Raw genomic sequence first — 15,610 nt, forward strand, 5'->3', positions numbered from 1 at the left:
CTAACATTTATAGGTAAAGTTGATCCAGGGAATATCTAATTGCCTCTCGGGGGATCAGGAAATATTTTATTTCCCTGCAGGAGCAAATTGGGTCATGCTTTGCTGTTTTTTTTTTTTTTGCCTTCCTCTGGATGAACTGTGGATATAGGATTATAACTTTTTTTTTTTTTTATGGTTGAACTGGATGGATTTTTTTTCTTTTTTCAGCCAGACTAACTATGTAACTATATTTACACCTATTAAAGGGTTAACAACTATTAGGCTGCTTACACACTGATCCTCAGGTGCAGCGCAGTACATCTGTGGCTTTCCCGCGGGTCAGTGACACTGAGCCATAGACTTTTATTATATCCTGTGTGTTTTCAGAAAGTGCACCACACCCACAAGATATAATATATATGGCAAAGCGCAGCTAATCTGCAGGAAAGCTGCAGTAAAATGCAGTACATCAGTGTGAAGGCAGCCTTATAGAGGGGTCAGGGCAGTAAGGGCTTGTTTACATCTGCAGTTGGATGGGCGGTAAAACCCTATAGTTGAGATGTTTTTAACCACACCCCCAACCACTGGTATAGCGTCCAGGATCACAAAGGAAACACACCCCATACTTCGGGGGCCCGTATGGCCTGCCTGTCACATTCTGTTTTACACTTGGACAGGAAGGGTGGCGGGTACGACATATACAGGGACTGATCTTCTCCATTTTCCTCCTGCAGACTCTGAAATCCATCTTCTCCTCCTCAGCCGAAGAGTAAGCACCTCTGAACTAGCCTATTTACAAAGGGTAGGCTAGATCCTGTGCCATGATGTGACTTAATGATTTAAAGGAGAGAAACCTAGGAGCTGCTATTGCTGGTTTCATTTTGAAAATGCTAACTGCTTGGCTGTCATACTGATCAGATGACTTTCATATGTACAGTGACTGAGCTGCAGCTAATGAAGTCAGATCTCTGGTGGGCACACAGATCCCAGGCTTGTGACTTATACAGTACTGAAACGTTGGATCAGCATGGCAGCCAGGAAACTAGCATTCACAAGAGAAGCCATCGATGACAGCCTCCAGTTCAGTGAACCATGATGACAGCCCAGAGCTGACCCTGAACTGACAAGGTCACCACACTAGGAGTCTTGGGTAGGGCGATGTAAGGGCTTCCTCCTGTGCTGCCAGTCTCCACCCCTCCTCTTCCACCTAGTGGGCATCGCCTTCCCTGGCCAGGTGAGCGCCCAGGCTGCCTACATTTAACCCCTGCCCCGCTGGCTCCATGTCCTACCTACGATCTGACAAATACAGGCTGGAGACGGAAGAGAAGTGCTGGAATTCATGATTAGTTAGCCTGCACTGGGCGCATGTCACTCCCTCCCCCTCTAGAAGGCCAGGCATCGAGGCGCATACTTCCCCAAGGCTGCATGTCCCTTTAATGCTGCTGCAGGTTGACATCGTGACGTCACCCCCAGTGAGGGGCTGCCAGGGAGGAGGGAAGGGGAGAGCAGCATCTGCTGAGCAGCGATGGCAGAGCACAGGGAGCGAGGGAGGACACACAGGGCGCACGATGGAGCCGCACAGGTACCTGGCACCCCTCCCCGATCACCTGATGACAGCTCTCCTCTGCACACAGCCAGATGACAGGCTGGATCATGTGTACTGCTGGACTCATCACACTGATATGTCTGCCTACACAGCAGCGCTTCCCTCCTTCTATTACATGTACACAGTCAGGATCAGGCAGAACATCTGGGGACGGGAAAGTCGCTGATAATGGCAGCTTCTAGAATTGGCAGGATAGCCTTGGTCTGTTCCATGTGTATAGTCTAGAACTGGCAGGATAGCCTTGGTGTATTACATGTGTATATTCTAGAATTGGCAGGATAGCCTTGGTATGTTCCATGTGTATATTCTAGAATTGGCAGGATAGCCTTGGTCTGTTCCATGTGTATATTCTAGAATTGGCAGGATAGCCTTGGTCTGTTACATGTGTATATTCTAGAATTGGCAGGATAGCCTTGGTCTGTTCCATGTGTATATTCTAGAATTGGCAGGATAGCCTTGGTCTGTTACATGTGTATAGTCTAGAACTGGCAGGATAGCCTTGGTGTATTACATGTGTATATTCTAGAATTGGCAGGATAGCCTTGGTCTGTTCCATGTGTATATTCTAGAATTGGCAGGATAGCCTTGGTCTGTTACATGTGTATATTCTAGAATTGGCAGGATAGCCTTGGTCTGTTCCATGTGTATATTCTAGAATTGGCAGGATAGCCTTGGTATGTTCCATGTGTATATTCTAGAATTGTCAGGATAGCCTTGGTCTGTTACATGTGTATAGTCTAGAACTGGCAGGATAGCCTTGGTGTATTACATGTGTATATTCTAGAATTGGCAGGATAGCCTTGGTATGTTCCATGTGTATATTCTAGAATTGGCAGGATAGCCTTGGTCTGTTCCATGTGTATATTCTAGAATTGGCAGGATAGCCTTGGTCTGTTACATGTGTATAGTCTAGAACTGGCAGGATAGCCTTGGTGTATTACATGTGTATATTCTAGAATTGGCAGGATAGCCTTGGTATGTTCCATGTGTATATTCTAGAATTGGCAGGATAGCCTTGGTCTGTTCCATGTGTATATTCTAGAATTGGCAGGATAGCCTTGGTATGTTCCATGTGTATATTCTAGAATTGGCAGGATAGCCTTGGTCTGTTCCATGTGTATATTCTAGAATTGGCAGGATAGCCTTGGTCTGTTCCATGTGTATATTGTAGAATTGGCAGGATAGCCTTGGTCTATTACATGTGTATATTCTAGAATTGGCAGGATAGCCTTGGTCTGTTCCATGTGTATATTCTAGAACTGGCAGGATAGCCTTGGTCTGTTACATGTGTATATTCTAGAATTGGCAGGATAGCCTTGGTCTGTTATATGTGTATATTCTAGAATTGGCAGGATTGCCTTGGTCTGTTACATGTGTGTATTCTGGAATTGGCAGGACAGCCTTGGTCTATTATATGTGGATATTCTAGAATTGGCAGGATAGCCTTGGTCTATTACATGTGTATATTCTAGAATTGACAGGATTGCCTTGGTCTATTACAAGTGTATATTCTAGAATTGGCAGATAGCCTTGGTCTATTACATGTGGATATTCTAGAATTGGCAGGATAGCCTTGGTCTATTACATGTGGATATTCTAGAATTTGCAGGATAGCCTTGGTTTATTACATGGCTATATTCTAGAATTGGCAGGATAGCCTTGGTCTATTACATGTGTATATTCTAGAATTGACAGGATAGCCTTGGTCTATTACATGTGTATATTCTAGAATTGGCAGGATAGCCTTAGTCTATTACATGTGGATATTCTAGAATTGGCATGATAGCCTTGGTCTATTACATGTGTATATTCTAGAATTGACAGGATAGCCTTGGTCTATTATATGTGTATATTCTAGAATTGGCAGGATAGCCTTGGTCTGTTACATGTGTATATTCTGCAACTGGCAGGCTAGTGTAAGTGCATGACATCTGTTTATTCTGGAACTGGCAGGCTAACATTGGTGCTTTACATGTGCATATTTTGGAGCTAGTAGACTAGCCTTAGTACATAACATCTGTATATTTTGGGAGGGGAACTGTTATGCTCACCCTGGTGTATTTCATGTCTATAATCTGGACATGGTAGGCTAGTCTTGGTCTATTACATATGTATATCCTTGGACTAGAAGGCTGGTCTTGGTGTATTGAATTTGTAGATTCTGGATGTGGTAGGCTAGCCTTCAAGCTTGGTGTATTCGATGTGTATATCTTTGAAGGAGTAGGCTAGCCTTGTTGTATTGAATTTGTATATTCTGGATCTGGTAGGCTAGTCTTCAAGCCTTGGTGTATTCTATGTGTATATCTATGAGGGAGTAGGCTAGCCTTGTTGTATTGAATTTGTATATTCTGGATCTGGTAGGCTAGCCTTCAAGCCTTGTTGTATTCTATGTGTATATCTATGAAGGAGTAGGCTAGCCTTGGTGTATTGAATTTGTAGATTCTGGATCTGGTAGGCTAGCCTTCAAGCCTTGGTGTATTCTATGTGTATATCTATGAAGGAGTAGGCTAGCCTTGGTGTATTGAATTTGTAGATTCTGGATCTGGTAGGCTAGCCTTCAAGCCTTGGTGTATTCTATGTGTATATCTATGAAGGAGTAGGCTAGCCTTGGTGTATTGAATTTGTAGATTCTGGATCTGGTAGGCTAGCCTTCAAGCCTTGGTGTATTCTATGTGTATATCTATGAAGGAGTAGGCTAGCCTTGTTGTATTGAATTTGTATATTCTGGATGTGGTAGGCTAGCCATCAAGCCTTGGTGTATTCTATGTGTATATCTACGAAGGAGTAGGCTAGCCTTGTTGTATTGAATTTGTAGATTCTGGATCTGGTAGGCTAGCCATCAAGCCTTGGTGTATTATTTGTGTATATCTTTGAAGGAGTAGGCTAGCCTTGTTGTATTGAATTTGTAGATTCTGGATCTGGTAGGCTAGCCATCAAGCCTTGGTGTATTATTTGTGTATATCTTTGAAGGAGTAGGCTAGCCTTGTTGTATTGAATTTGTATATTCTGGATCTGGTAGGCTAGCCATCAAGCCGTGGTGTATTCTATGTGTATATCTATGAAGGAGTAGGCTAGCCTTGTTGTATTGAATTTGTATATTCTGGATCTGGTAGGCTAGCCATCAAGCCGTGGTGTATTCTATGTGTATATCTATGAAGGAGTAGGCTAGCCTTGGTGTTTTACATCTGTACATTCTGGAATATACATCCTGGAAAAGAACAATGTAAGTATAAAAGGATAAAGGGTTTGTTTGACAGCAAAGCAGTGATAGAAGAGAACAGAGGAGAAAGAATGACAATATGGTTTGTTCTGCTGGCTGGAGATCTGAATGCTCTTGCCTGCCCAGCAGTACTACAGGGATTTGTGATACAAATGGGTTAAATAATAATCATAAGACACCATTGTAGCAGTTTGTTCAGAGGGATCCTTAACCTATCCAAGGTCAGCTGTGATTTAGTGTGTATACATATGTATCTCTTTTCTCTCCCAGTGGCCAATAGCTGTGTCTGGATATATCTGCCATGCACTGCTCTCCTTCTCCTTATGTAGTGAGGCCAGCTCATACCAGAGTGATAAATGAACAGAAAGTTTATGTTTATTTTTAGAAGGCTTTTTTCTTGAGGACAAATTGGATTTAGATAAGGACGAGTGTCCTGCTGTGGTGTGCCCTCTGCTGTATGATGGGTACATGGCAAAGCAGATTGGAATACTGGCTGTTGAGATAAAACAACAGTTTTTCCTTTGGAGTTTGGCTGATTATACAAACACACCTCTTCTCCAGTAAATACATGTCGAATATTCACCCCAATGTTGCTGAGCACCCTGTAGATGTTTTTGTTTCCTACAAAAAAAGATAATTTTTCCAACTTTTTCAGAAAAACAAACTCTCTCTCTACATATACAAATGTTTGCAAAGGAAGTCGGTACAGAAAGTGCCATTGTTGACCTTGTTTAAAAGTGGCAACTATCTTTCTATCATACTGATCTACTACTTTAATTCTGTGTTAGATACTGACCCAGAACAAGTGTGCACATCAGGAATTCTAACTTCACTTGCAGCATGCTTGCTTGAGGTCAAAGACTCAAAAGTATTACAATCACATGATTAGCATGATAGCCAAGAATCTAGAATAAGGACATGCAGACATAGAACAAGAACTCTATCTGACTTATTAAAGCGGAGCTCCACCCAAAAGGGTAAGTTCCGCTTTAACCCCTTCACGCCTAAGGGTAAAACAAATCTAAGTGCCTAAGCACAATTCTGCAACGTTGACATGTGTTAGTAAAGCCGTACATATCATCACAACTACTTTGTACATCCAGGTGGATTATACCTTGTTTTTTTCAGGACAAATTGGGCTTTCATTTGGTGGTAAATGGTAATGGATAGCTCCTACTGTTTTTTATTATCAAAGGAAAACTGGCCCAAAATAGTGAAAAAAAAAATCTTTTTTTTAAATTTAGCTGTGTGTTTCTTGTTACGACCATAACCTACCTCCATAGAACAACCCAAAATAAATTCTCCAGCTATTGACGATAGCAGCGAATCCATATATGTGTATGTTATTTGTTGTTTGTACCTGTAGTACAGCCCATAAACAATAGTGTTTTTGTCTTTTTTTTTTACCTAAAACACACTGACACTGACATTAATGCTAACTGACACTGATATCATTTTTTTTTAAATCCTGACCTTTGACCATGGCCTTTGACCTTGACTTTTGACCCTGACCCAAACACTAACCCTGGCACTGAACTAGATCAAACCTTGATCTAGGTATTTTTCTTTATTTTTTATTTTATTTTTTAATATTTATTTATCTTCCTTTTTTTTTTAACAAACATTTTTTTTAACTATGTCAGGAGTTAGAGAGATACAATGTATCTCTCTTCTCCATTCATAGAGAGATAAAAAACAAGGGGGCCGGGTTGCACAGTGACTGATCAGTGCGATAGCCAATCAGAGGCTATCACAGCGATCACATGACCCGGAATCGGGAGTCCCGGGTCTCGATCGTTAGAACGGGACCTGGGGCTCTCAGTGATACCGCTACCTCTGTGCTGGGAGTGCGCCAAGCGGCGTGCTCCCAGCACAAAGACAGGTATGCAAATATGTGGCCCCCCGGAAAAAAGCCCAGTTCTCTGAGCCTGCATATTTGTGTGCCGTCGGCGTCAAGGGGTTAAGGACTGCTCCCCATTAAGGATTGGCACCTTTGGGGGGCGGGGGGGGAGCGGGTACCTGTCAAATTCGGGTACCCGCTCCCCCTAGGCAATTGGAAGCGGAAGGTGTCCTCTCTCCCTGTAGTCTTTGGGGACATGTGACAGGTCCCAGAAGACTGCAGGACCATTCATGAAGTGCAGCGCTACTCGCGCATGCGCAGTGGGTACCCAGCTGTGAAGCCGCATGCTGTCACAGCCGGGTGCCCACACTGAAGATGCCTGCCTCCTGGAATCCAGAATAGCCGATGAAATGGGCTGCAGGGGACACATCGCGGGACCGAGGGACAGGTAAGTGGCTGTTTTTTAAAAGTCAGCAGCTACAGTTTTTGTAGCTGCTGACTTTTATTTTTTAACAGGAGTGGAACTCCGCTTTAAGTTTACTAAAACAACCCATAATCAAAGAAATGCAGACATCAAATCTTATTTGTTGTATTTTTGCAGTACAGATAGCTATGTTTATTTTTTATATTAGCTCTTTATATATGCAGTGTTTTTTTTTTTTCAATTCAAAATCAATAAATATTGCACAGAATGGCCCCTTTCAGACAGGCTGTACAATCAGCTCCTCCTGTATATTTTTCAGGTGGACCTGATCAGAGGTTTGACATAAGGCTACATTCACACTGGTGATTTAGGCCAGAGTGAAGTGTAGCAGCGGGAAACTTCTGATTGGCTAGGTGCTGTCGCCAGCCCCATTCACTAAAAATGACAGTTGACCAGTGGCCACGGGTATTCACATCTGTTCGCACAGCCAGCGATGATCACTGCTGGATGCATACAAATTGTGTCCAGCAATGATCAATGCAGGTAGGCGCTAGCTGTGCAGAGACCTGCAAATAGCTGCAGCTACCAGCTATCTGTCAATATAGTGGCTGTACCTATCCAATCAGAGCCACAGGAGGAATCAGAAGTTTTCTGCCGCTACAACTCCCACCGGCCTAGATCACTGTTGTGAATATAGCCTCAGTCTGTAGGCAGGCAATTGTAAACAGACAGATGTCCATTTACATCCAACTACCTCCCAATCTGGGAAAAAAATTGAAAAGGTCTACATTCTTCTACTAAATGTGACAGTTCGAAGGCAGTCTGATATAAACAGACCAAGTTATTTTAATTCCAGCCATCCATGGATCAAACATAGGTCTTAAATTACAGAAAAAACTGAATAGACATGGATGTCACAAAAGTGACATCTGTCCTGGTGTGCTCCAGATATATGTTCACAAATCCCATTCTGATCAAAATGGTCGGTGCCCACGTGAGGCCATAAGCAATTACAAACTAGGAACTAATAAAATCAACTTGTTTCAGTCAATTAATTTTTCTATGCGATCATGTGACTGTAAAGCCTTGGCACTCCAGCGTATTCCTCTCTTTCTTTTGCATCTGGTGGGGCAGGAACTCTTCTCTTGGCCAACAGCCCCGCGACAACCCTGGAAGCTATGGACACCAGTGGGATGACATCACAGCTACAGGGGATTCATCATTTTGGTGCAGGTTTTGGACCCTCCACAGTACAGAGATGTGCCAAAATTTTCAGCCACGTGACAGTATAGGAAACAGAAAAAAAAGTATTAGGGAAGCATTTTTTTTAAATGTACACAGGGAGGATCACAGCAGGTGGAAGCAGCATTTAACTGGTAAGTTAGGCATCATGCACATAGGTGTAGTACAGCATGCATATCACAAGACTGACTGTACAATGATACAATTTTTTTGGCAGTTAAAACAGTACAAACAGATATTTTATCTGTGTATTTTGCTGTTTATCTGGAGTTCCATCTTGGCTTCCAGTGACAGTTGAATAGGTGGACAGGTGGATAGGTGGATATAAGCACATGGATATATTTTGGAAAACTTGGACAATAATGTGTTGTAGATATGGCAATCCAGAAAATGTATTTAATTAGACTTGATTTGCATTAAAGTGATACTAAAGGTTCACTGTTTAAAAAAATAAAAAACATGTCATACTTACCTGGTCTGTGCAATGGCTTTGCACAGAGCAGCCCCAATCCTCCTCTTCTTGGGTCCCTCGCCAGAGCTTCTGACTCCTCTAACCTGCTGAGTGTTCCCAGAGCAAACTGCTTGCTCTGGGGGTTCTCATGCATGCTTGCTCCAGAGCTTCATCTAGGTGACTCCCGAGCCGCCCCCAGCTCCCTCCTCACTGACTGTGATTGATAGCAGCAAGAGGCAATGACTTCTGCTGTTTCTCAGCCAATGAGGAAAGAGAGATCTGGGAGAGTGGCTAATCTCATGCTCAGCACTGTCTCAAGATTGGGCTCAGGTGAGTATAAGGGGGGCTGAGAAGGGAGCTGCACACTGAAGGTTTTTTACCATGATGCATAGAACGCATCAAGGTAAAAAACCTTTAGCTTTTAGAACAATTTTAAAGATGAAGGGGTCTAAAATAGTTCCATCATCTCTAATTTAGAACTTGATAATATAATATTATTTTATTAGGGAAGAATGCACTGTGAAAATATATGAGAAATATGAGCAAATCATGCAGCTTTCTATGCGGTCACTCAGAAGGGGGGGGACCTGGAGTGCCAGCGGGGGACCCTAGAAGAGGAGAATCGGGGCTGCTCTGTGGAAAACCATTGTACAGAGTATGTAAGCATGACATGTATGTTATTTTAAAAAATTACCTTTACAATCACTTCAAAGGAGTTCTATGGTCACAGTATGCAGTTTCATGTTATAACATTGGTAATATCAATGCACAGGTAAATACTGGCCCAATGAGTGAAATCAGCATATGCATTTCTAGAGAAATATAGTATATACACATATGGTAAAATGTCCATAACTACATTTTTTGTGTGTTTGTTCTCTAAAGATGGATACTCAGCGCGTTTTTGTGGCTCCCCCCTCACCAGTGTTATCTCCCAGGCCTCTTGCTCCGACCTCTCCTCGACTCAGTCCAGCAGGATCTGGTAGGTCCCAGCCTGAAGGATCTAGCGGATCACAGACACCAACTTCTGCCCCACAACACTCTGTCCGTCCCTTAGCACCCGTTGGTGCTTCTGCGCCTGATCGATCTCAACCCGAAGGATCTTTGAGACTCCACCCTGTGGGTTCTCTGTTCAGTTCTAAAGATGAGTCTGGCAGATCTCAGCCAGAGGGGTCATGTCCAGGTCTTCTGTCTCCAACAAGCCACTACAGACCCCTATCTCCTGCACCATCCTCACCCCGCCACTCTCCAGCCCCGAGCCCCAGAGGATCACCACAGCCAAGTAGATCCCACCTTCCCAAGCGTCCAGACAGACTTCAGGAACCAATTATACGACCTAATAGTATTCATCCACCACAAGATGAAACCGACAAATCACCTTTCAATGGGACCATTGGGTGGAATGAACAGAACAAAGCAGGAGATGATTTCAGGTAACAATTTGTTCATCCAAATCTATTAACACAGAACTTACAGTACAGCTCCCAATACTGCCATAACACAGAATGGTATAAAAACACTTTACATGCTTTAATGCTTTAATGTCAAACCAATCATAACCTAAACATCACCTTTCTTGAGTTATAATCAACTCTATTTATAGAACAGCAGTAGTCCTACTACAAAATGTTTCAAAATGCCAGGACAATGTAGCTTGTACAAAATGTGTGAAAAATATGCTAAGAGATATTCAGTTTGAGCTAATAAAATATAAAAAGACATTTACTGCAAGACATTAGTGTAGATAAGTGCGGTTGTAGTTTAGACTAATTACACCAAGACTAGATAATAGCTAAAATACTATAAAGCTTATTGTTGGACAACAAATACTGTGCTTTATTGAGCAAACAAAGTAATTTCACATGCAAAGTGTTTCCTAATTACTGCTGAACTCTTGACAGATACAACAAATCAACAAATGAACCTACTACTCTTCAGTTCCAGAATTTACCAGTAAAGTAACAAAGTTCCAAATGGGCTAGAACACAGACACTGGTTTCTCAAACTTCAGTGGACTATATACACTTGATTCTCATCCAAAAAAATCTAAAAAAGCCTTTCATTGAAAAAAAAAAAAAAAAAAATTATATATATATATATATATATATATATATATATATATATATATATATATTATTTGAGAACTACATCTGTCTTTATTTCCTATAAACAAATTGTAAGATGCAGTGGACAAAAAATCCCTCTTAACACTTTGTCCATCCCACTTTCCCTGTACGCCACAGGTCTACTTTGATCATATACTCACCGGCCACTTTATTAGGTACATCTTGCTGGAATCAGGTTGGACACCCTTTTGCCTTCAGAACTGCCTTAATTCTTCATGGTATAGATTCAACAAGGTGTTGGAAACATTCCTGAGAGATTTTGGTCCATATTGACATGAGTTTCTGTTGCCTTTCTGTCATCTCGAACCAGTCTGCCCATTCTCTTCTGACCTCTGACATCAACAAGGCATTTTCATCCACACCAATGCTGGCCACTGGATATTTTCTCTTTTTTGAACCATTCTCTGTAAGCCCTAGAGATGGTTGTGTGTGAAAATCCCAGTAGATCATCAGTTTTTGAAATACTCAGACCAGCCCGTCTGGAACCAACAACCATGTCACATTGAAAGTCACCTAAATCCCCTTTCTTCCCCATTCTGATGCTCGATTTGAATTTCAGCAAGTCTTCTTCACCACGTCTACATGCCTAAATGCATTGACATGTGAGATGCTGCCATGTGATTGGCTGATTAGCAATTTGTGTTACCAAGCAATTGAACAGGTGTACCTAATAAAGTGGCTGGTGAGTGTATATATATGTATCCTAAGTTTAAAAAAAAATGGCTCCTTATTGAAAGGGCTGGTTTTATGGTAACACACAATATTGTTTGATGCTGAATGTGATGAAAAATACAGGTAACTGCAAACCATTTTTAAAGATACTGCTAAAAAATATATCCTATAATATTGAATAATACCATTAATCCAGTGTTCAGAGCATCTAATACAGAAGGCTTAAAAGGAGCAATGACAGTTCCTTAGTTATGTAGCAATTGCTGCAGTGTACATTTGCAATGAAATAATACAATCTTTCATGTGATATTCAGATAAAGAGTATTATCAAATGGAGTATTGCATGCTTCCGGATATTGAAACCCTTTGTAAAGATGAGTGGCTGATAATATCACTGGTCTGACAACTGTAGTCAAAAGCTGAACCCGAAGCTGAATATGGAGATGAAATATATATAAAGGAGCAGTTTTATTTGCTAAAGGATTTGCATTTCTGTCCATCCAATCCTGGTATTTACAAAGATCTGCCACAAAGTACAGCCTTGTCTAACAGGGCAAGTAAATTGTTTTTCTCTGCAGTTTCAGTTAAGTAAAGCTGGCCATAAACATAAGATCGTTCATTCATTTTTACACAGCACTATCTAGCAGGGCAGCAGAATAATTCTATGCATTTGCAGTTAAGCAAAGCTTGCCATACATGTAGGATTTTTCATCCCATTACCCGATTTATGCTAAACAGTGTGCATGGAGGAATATCCCTGTGCTAGTTTTTTTTAATCTGACAGCCACTGACACCCGCAACTGTCAGAATGCCCAAACAGTGACTGCAGCTGATTGGCCGCAGTCATTGTTCGGCCAACTTCTTTCCACCTGGGTCCTTCAATTCCCTAGTTGAATTTGTTAAGCTAGAAGGTGTCAGTGTGGTAACCCATGGTTCATATTTCAGCTGCTTCACTGAAGGTGGCCACAATTCAAGCCATGTATGTCCAGCTTAACACTCACAGGTCTTGTCCTCCCCAACATGTAACCAGACAGTAAAAGGAGAAGCAGCATACTGATGAGATTATCTCTCTGTCACTTTGCTTTCTCTTCCTATTAGTGTGTCCCTTGTTAGCACATGAGCACCAAAGGCCAGCCTTATGCTTCCCTGTCCTACTTCTCTCTTTTCCAGTCTGAGCTCTGCTGTACAAGGGATTACAAAAAGCTGATACTAAGTCAAATAAATAGGAGTACAGTCCTACAGCTAAAGAGAAATAATTATTTGATCCCCTGCAGATTTTGTAAGTTTGCCCCTTACACAGAAATGAAGGGTCTATAATTTTTATCATATGTGTATTTTAAATGACAGAGACAGAATATCAACCAAAAAAGAAAAAACACACGATACAAAAGTTATAAATTGAGTTGCAGTTCAGCGAGTAAAATAAGTATTTGATCCCCAAGCAAAACATGACTTTGTACTTGGTGGAGAAATCCTTGTTGGCAAGCACAGAGGTAAGATCTTTCTTGTAGTTGGTTACCAGGTTTGCAGACATCTCAGGAGGGATTTTGGTCCACTCTTCTTTACAGATCTTCTCTAAATCCTTAAGGTTTCTTGGCTGTCACTTGGCAACTTGAAGTTTCAGCTCCCTCCATAAATTTTCTGTAGGATTAAGGTCTGGAGACTGGCTAGGCCACTCCATGTACTTAATGTGCTTCTTCTTGAGCCACTCCTTTGTTGCCTTGGTGATATGTTTTTGGTCATTGTCATGCTTGAAGACCCATCCATGACCCATCTTAGGTGTTCTGGCTGAGGGAAGAAGGTTCTTATTCAAGATTTTACAATACATGGCCCCATCCTTTGGCCCCTGAATGTGGCAAAAGTTGGCCTGAACCTTTAGCAGAGGAGCTGCCCAAAAGTATAATGTTTTCACCTCCGTGCTTGACTGTAGGTGTACTTAGAGTCTTATTCAGCATTTTCTTCCTCAAAAACGGCGAGTCTAGTTAATGCCAAAGAGCTCAATTTTGACCTCATCTGACCACAGCACTTTCTCTCAGTCCTTCTCTGAATCATTTAGATATTCATTGGAAAACTTCAGATGGGCATGTACATGTGCCTTCTTGAGGGGGACCTTGCAGGCACTGCAGTATTTAAATCCATGGCTGCGTATTGTGTTACCAGTGGTTTGTTTGGTGACTGTGGTCTCAACTGCCTCAACATCATTTACAAGCTCCTCCCATGGTGTAGTTCTGGACTGATCCCTCACTTTTCTCATGATCATCCTTACCCCAAGAGGCAAAATCTTGCATGGAGCTCCAGACCGAGGGCGATTGATGGTTATTTTGTATTTCTTCCATTTGCAAATAATTGCTCCAGCAGTTGTCTCCTTCTCACCAAGCTTATTGCTGATGGTCTTGTAGCCCTGTCCAGCCTTGTGTAGGTCTATATTCTTGTCCCTGATGTCCTTTGACAGCTCTTTAGCTCTTTCCCATGGTGGTGAGGTTTGAATGGAAGAAAGAGATTCTGTGGACAAGTGTCTTTTAAACACATAATGAGTTGTTAGGACAGGACTAATCTATGTACCACATGAGCACATAGCCAGTCTGTGGGAGCCAGAATTATTGTTGGTTGGTAGGGGATCAAATACTTTTTTTACTCACTGAACTGCAACTCAATTCATAAGATATGTATGCTGTGTTTTTTCTGCAAATTTTGGCTGATATTCTTTCTCTATCACTTAAAATACACCTATGATTAAAATTACAGACCCTTCATTTCTTTGTAAGTGGGCAAATTTACAAAATCTGCAGGGGACCAAATAATTATTTTCCCCACTGTATATAGCTCAGTTGGACAAATCGCCTGCTTGGCTATTGGATGCAGCCAATGCCCATCGATTTGTTTAGTCGAAGGCAGATGGGGGCCATCAGGGTCACCCAAGAAGCAAATGTTGATTGGTTCATCACCAAATGGTTGAAATATGCACAGTGTTCAGCTGTATAGCAGTGTGCAGAGAGCTTGCAGATAATGCCATCTGTGCCCGATCATGGACAGAATATCAGTATGCAAACAAACCTGCCACAACTGCCCCTCATGACTTGCATTTTTTTATTTTGTGAAAGGACTGCTACTCTTTCTTTTGACATGGTTAGTTTCTTAGTTACCTGTGGTGATTTTCTTCCTTGAATCTTGGTGTGATTTGTGTATTTATTCCAGATCTGTGCAGTAATCCAGTGTGAAACTTTACCACTGTACAGGAGCTTCCTGTAATAAGACTGCTCATTGCCTCTCTCTCTCCTTGTGCAGGGTAACTGGTCTTGTGTCTGCCCCCTCCTGTAGTTTTATGCAGGCAGCCTGTGGTGGGTGGAGCCTGTTGGGCCCCTCCCACAGCTCTGCTCGCTTCCCAAGGATATGTACAGCACAGTGATGATGTCACTGCTATGTGTAACAAGTGTGATCTTCGACTTTAAAGTGGTAGTAAACTTTGCTTTTGAACTTATACCTACAGGTTAAACTATAATAAGGCTTACCTGTAGATAAACTGAATATCTCCTAAACTTGCGGTGTTTAGGAGATTTCACACTGGATGCAGACGGTAGTGTCACTGGCGCATGCACTCTGAAGGGACGACAGACCTGTGCTATCCCTTCAGAGCTCTGTGCCGTAAACCGAGACTCCCGTGTGCATGCGCAGAAGTGATGTCATTTCGGCTTAGCCATTCAAAGGACCACAGCCAGCAAACTTGGAAGAAAGACTGGGGAAAGATGGAAGCTAACCACTGGAGGGGATTTATGAGGCATACTAGCACATTATGCCATTGCCTTGAAGGGGATTTTTTTTGGAAAGGTCACAGTTTACTACCGCTTTAACAGTCAATTCTGTTGTGGTGAGGGAGTAGTAGACAGGTTCTGACTGCCTTTATTGTGTGCAGGGTAAATGGTAGGTTGTGAAGCACTTGGACATGCAATTGTAACTGTTGAGCAACTGAATTTTTCTTTCTGCTCAAGAGATACCTGAGTGAATAGCAGGACAGATAAGTGGTGGCCATACAATTATGATATATTGGTAGAG

General features: G+C 42.0%; 1 protein-coding gene across 2 annotated transcripts in view; it reads left to right on the plus strand.

Annotated features, from left to right (window-relative positions):
* Window positions 1-1,304: 1,304 nt before the first annotated feature.
* Window positions 1,305-15,610, plus strand: part of INPP5J (inositol polyphosphate-5-phosphatase J) — a 50,239-nt gene continuing 35,933 nt past the window's right edge. For both annotated transcript variants that reach the window (XR_016305834.1, XM_089652206.1), the window contains exons 1-2: window positions 1,305-1,561; window positions 9,648-10,195. Coding sequence is in view for 1 of the 2 variants with exons in the window: in XM_089652206.1 (XP_089508332.1) it covers window positions 1,505-1,561; window positions 9,648-10,195 (605 nt within the window). In the remaining variant the exon portion in view is untranslated. The remainder of the gene's footprint in view (window positions 1,562-9,647; window positions 10,196-15,610) is intronic.

The sequence above is a fragment of the Staurois parvus genome, unplaced genomic scaffold, assembly GCF_062004578.1.
Source record: "Staurois parvus isolate SC_StPar_1 unplaced genomic scaffold, SC_StPar_1.0 ptg000673l, whole genome shotgun sequence".
Taxonomy (NCBI): domain Eukaryota; kingdom Metazoa; phylum Chordata; class Amphibia; order Anura; family Ranidae; genus Staurois; species Staurois parvus.